Below are 4,983 nucleotides of genomic sequence, written 5' to 3'. Positions count from 1 at the left end.
TTGTAATGATGGCATGGATCAGATAAGCATGAAGAAACATGGAGAGCAGGTTTAAAGAGAAACTACAAAGTTTTGCAAAAATACAAAACAAAATCAGTGGGTTAAATATTTAGTAAATTAGTACTTAGACTTAACCAAAGATCAGAATAATGTTGGATTTAAACGCCTGGAGGTAATGTTGCTACGTCAGTGTGTTTTCCGAGGAGGGGGCTGGTGTTATTTCAGTGGGCCAACATGGCAAATAGGCGGGGTTAATTGGACCATTCGGGAGTGAAATGCTTTGAGCTGACATGGTTGGAGTCAGAGAGAATGGAGGTGCAGCTTTGCTTCATGTAGGCTCTGGATTTTCTAACTCCAACCAAAGTGCTCCACGGGTCAGCTACATCCGATAAGAAAATTTTTTTCTGCCTGCACAATGTTTTGCTGACAATCTTTGAAAATCTAGCAAATACTTGGCATCAAAGAAGCCATGGCAACGACAGCGCTGACCGGTTTCTCTGTGATGAGCCTACTTAGCCTTGGGTATCTGAGCTGGGATATGATGAGCCCTAACCAGGTGGAAAATCAGCCTGGCCAAACTTTTTATGACAGCTCTTCTGTCCCACACCCTCCTCATATAATCTTTATCATGACAGATGACCAAGGGTTCAATGACATCGGATATCACAGCTCCGACATTAGGACGCCGGTGTTGGATAAACTGGCTGCGGATGGAGTGAAGCTGGAGAATTATTACGTCCAACCCATCTGCACCCCTTCCAGGAGTCAATTCATCACCGGCAGGTAGAGCGCCAATCTTCAGGATCAGTTGTTTTTATTGATACAATCACAAAAGTGATTTCTGAGATTTGCATTAGCGTTTCATGCTTTAAAATAACAGAAACAATAAATCTTCTTTAAACTGTGACTTGACCTTTATCATTAATCAGTAGAAATGTTTTATGAAGCTATTTACATTAGAAGTCTTAATTAGTTGGGTAATGAGTGGGAAGTGACAAACAACATGTTTCTGCTCGTGGGACATTAAATGTTCTTATTTTATTTGTAAAGTAATATTTTAAAAGTACAAATTCAAGCTAAACATGAATCCCAAAAATGAGGTTTGGCATAGTTTTCTCTAAATGTAGTTTTCTAAATATAATTGGGATTCATTTGAAATAAAAATCAAACAGACAAAAGTGATTTTCATACATTTAGCACCTGTTAAAAATAACAAAGATGTGAATTGCTGCATGACTCAGGTCCTGTTTAATGCAGACAAGGTATATATTTGCTTTAAACTGTTATTTTAATCTTCCTTTGCATTAAAACAAGTTAAACAACATTTTAATTGCATTTTTGGTACACTTTTTTTATTTAAAAGTATATTTTGCTATTTTTTTCATATTTTAAAATATTTTAAAATGATCCTTTACAGAGTTGATGAAAGGCCACCCAGCCCCTATCGCCCCCTGTGGCCAGAATATTCCACTTGTAATTTAAGGCGGCCGCTCTGTTAGAAAAGACTGAGCTGACATACCAAGCGCTGCTGTCTGGTTCCAGCACGTTCCTGCATGTCTTAGATCATGAACACAGCTGATTAGTCTAAGTTAGTGATGAATCACTCCTGTAGACCCCAAGGAAGGCTGGGAGACATTTCAACTGTTAGCATAAGGTTTTTAAAAGACGAATGAACAGCGAGGAGATTTCAGTTTTGGTTCTACAAACAGACACTAGGGGGTGCTAAAAGCAAGCCAAAACTGCCTGGTTCCCCTTTAACTGCCATTCATTCTTTTACAAAAATGATTTTTATTTCACCAATAAACACAGAAAATCACTGAAATGTTATGTTGACCATGAGCTTTAACATGTCTTTACCTTTAATAAGACACAATCTTATTTTATAATATAATGAATCTATTTTTGATATTAATCATGTGTTTTCTTATGTCCGGGATTCATTTTAAAATCATCAGGTACCAAATTCACACTGGCCTCCAGCACTCCATCATCCGCCCCCGCCAGCCCAACTGCCTGCCCTTTGACCTGGTCACCCTCCCCCAGAGGCTCCAGCAGCTTGGTTACTCCACCCACATGGTGGGCAAGTGGCACCTTGGCTTTTACAAGAAGCAGTGTCTACCCACTCGTCGTGGCTTTGACACGTACTTCGGCTCCCTGACAGGAAGCGTGAACTACTACACCTACGAGTCCTGTGACGGTCCCGGCCTCTGTGGCTTCGACCTCCACGAGGGAGAGTCTACCGCCGGGAGTCACAAAGGCAAATATTCCACTCATCTGTACACACGAAGAGTCCGGAAGATCCTGGCGACTCACAATCCTCTGTCCCAACCACTCTTCATCTTCCTCTCGTTCCAAGCTGTTCACACACCCTTACAGTCTCCGCGGGAATACATCTACCCATATCGAGGGATGGAGAACATTCCACGTAGGAGGTATGCCGCGATGGTCTCAACCGTGGACGAGGCTGTTCGGAATATAACATACGCTCTGCGAAAGTATGGGTACTATCAGAACAGTGTGCTTATTTTCTCCACTGATAATGGTGGCCAGCCTCTTTCTGGTGGAAATAACTGGCCTCTGAGAGGACGCAAAGGCACATACTGGGAAGGGGGTGTCCGAGCTTTGGGGTTTGTCCACAGCCCTTTGTTACGGAAAAAGAGAAGAGTGAGCAAAGCATTGGTCCACATCACTGACTGGTACCCCACTCTGGTGGGATTAGCAGGTGGTAATGAGTCCCTGACTGAAGGGGTGGATGGGTTTAATGTCTGGAAAGCAATCAGTGAAGGAAAAGAGTCACCCAGGTGGGAGATCCTTCACAACATCGACCCTTTATACAACCATGCACGCTGCGGCTCCCTGCAGAAAGGATTCGGGATCTGGAATACAGCTGTTCAGGCCTCCATACGAGCAGGAGACTGGAAACTCCTGACAGGAGATCCTGGATATGGCGACTGGATCCCGCCTCAGATTCTTCCAGGTTATCCCAGCAGCTGGTGGGTCCTGGAACGCCACATTAAACCACGACAATCTGTGTGGCTCTTCAACATCTCCCGGGATCCCAACGAACGCTTTGATATGTCAGAGCAGAGACCAGATGTCGTGAAGGAGCTCTTAGCCAGGCTGGTGTATTACAACCGGACTGCGGTACCGGTAAGGTACCCATTAGAGGACCCGCGGGCCCATCCCCACCTGAATGGGGGTGCCTGGGTCCCCTGGGTGGGGGATGAGGAAGAAGACAAGTGGGACAGTGTTTACCTGAAACAAAACACAAAGTGGAGGAAGAAACTCACGCTGATCAACAGTAGATTGTTTTTCAGAAAACTCAACAAAAGAATTATGTCCAACCGAATATAGAAACAAAATAATGGAATAAAACTGACACCGCTTAATTCTGTTTACATAGAGAACAGTGACAGATATGTTTCTATTAAAGCGGTATTTTTGAGCTGCAGCTTAATCTTTACTTTATCCAAAACACAATTTAATGCTTCAAACGACTTGTATTCTTTCAGTTTTAAAATGTGTCTTCCTAAAAAGAATCTAAAAATAAAACATTAAAAGTATTCGAGTGAACGACTGTTTCAGAGCAGCTAGAAAGGTGTACAAAGCATGACGGAAGTTCAGAAAACAGATAAATGTGCTCTGGTGAATGAAAATGTGTGTCATTGCTTTTGAAGCTTTGTCTTGTCTTTTCTCTAAATTTAACTAAATATCCTGAGCATCAGGATGCTAATGGGGTCAGACCCAGAGTAATTTATCCTTGAGTAGCCCAAACGCACAATTACGGTGAAAAAAGGAAATAGAATTTTAATTTGTATGTCAGCAGTCAATGATACCTTTTATTGAACCATTGTCTTTTAGGAATATGTAGTCGGCTTGTTGCATCTATAATCCCCCCTAAGTGTGAGCTAGTGAATTATTATGTCTCAATGCATGTTTCTATACATCCTTGTGATGGTGTTCTGGTGACATGGCCAGAGTGTGCCCTGCCTCTCACCCCGTGACAGATGGAGATTGGCGCCAGCCCCTACAACCCTACTGAAGAATAAGTGATGTAGGAAATGAATGAAAGAAAATTCCAAGGGCATGCCTAATGCAAGCTAAGTGTTACAACAGGAAGAAAAGAAAGTGAGAAATGGCAGAGTGGTACTGCGTTCGCTTGCACTCAGATAAGAAGATGCCTTCTCCGGGTCAGGGATGAGGTCCTGCCCCAAGTGGAGGAGTTTAAGTATCTCGGGGTCTTGTTCACGAGTGAGGGAAAACTGTAGTGTGTGATCAAATTTAAATTCAAATTCAAAAATACTTTATTAATCCCAGAGCAAAATTAGATAGGCAGATTGGTGCTTCATCTGCAGTGATGCGGGCGTTGTACCGGTCTGTCGTGGTGAAGAGAGAGCTGAGTCAGAAAGCGAAGCTCTCGATTTACCGCTCGATCTACGTTCCTACCCTCCCCTTTGGTCATGAGCTTTGGGTAGTGACCGAAAGAACGAGATCGCAGATACAAGCGGCCAAAATGAGTTTTCTCCGAAGAGCGGCTGGGCTCTCCTTGAGAAGCTTGGTCATCCGGGAGGGGCTCGGAGTAGACCCGCTGGTCCTCCACATCGAGAGGAGCCAGTTGAGGTGGCTCAGGCATCTGGTCAGGATGCCTCCTGGACGCCTCCCTGGTGAGGTTTTCCGGGCACGTCCAACTGGGAGGAGGGCTAAAGGTCGACCCAGGACACGTTGGAGGGACTATGTCTCTCACCTGGCCAGGGAACGCCTTGGGTTCCCCCCGGAGGAGCTGGCTCAAGTGGCTGGGGAGAGGGAAGTCTGGGCATCTCGACTTAGGCTACTGCCCCCGCAACTGAAATGGATGGATGGATGGATGGATGGATGGATATTCATAGACAACTCAGACAAAAACAATGAAACATTTTTAATGGTTGACTCTTTGCAATTTTACAAAACAAATATTTAGTCCAAATCCTCCAAACTTATATATTA

The 4,983-nt window shown here is 43.9% G+C and overlaps 1 protein-coding gene across 1 annotated transcript; it reads left to right on the top strand.

The window, feature by feature from the left end:
* Window positions 1–211: 211 nt before the first annotated feature.
* arsia (arylsulfatase family, member Ia) lies at window positions 212–3,354 on the top strand. Its single transcript, XM_015953946.3, has 2 exons — window positions 212–783; window positions 1,956–3,354. Exons 1-2 carry the CDS (start codon window positions 470–472, stop codon window positions 3,352–3,354), a joined length of 1,713 nt encoding a protein of 570 aa, XP_015809432.3. The 5' UTR covers window positions 212–469.
* The last annotated feature ends 1,629 nt before the right edge of the window (window positions 3,355–4,983 follow it).

This window comes from Nothobranchius furzeri, chromosome 1 (assembly GCF_043380555.1).
Source record: "Nothobranchius furzeri strain GRZ-AD chromosome 1, NfurGRZ-RIMD1, whole genome shotgun sequence".
NCBI classification, from domain to species: domain Eukaryota; kingdom Metazoa; phylum Chordata; class Actinopteri; order Cyprinodontiformes; family Nothobranchiidae; genus Nothobranchius; species Nothobranchius furzeri.
The sequence above is the reverse complement of the archived record's forward strand: the minus strand, read 5'-3'. Positions and strand labels throughout refer to the sequence as shown.

What these genes read in the sequence shown, in the direction of transcription:
- arsia (XM_015953946.3), top strand. Translation starts at nt 470, where the DNA reads ATGGCAACGACAGCGCTGACCGGTTTCTCTGTGATGAGCCTACTTAGC. An exon ending in AGTCAATTCATCACCGGCAG is followed by an intron (nt 784 to 1,955) that starts GTAGAGCGCCAA and finishes TAAAATCATCAG; the next exon opens with GTACCAAATTCACACTGGCC.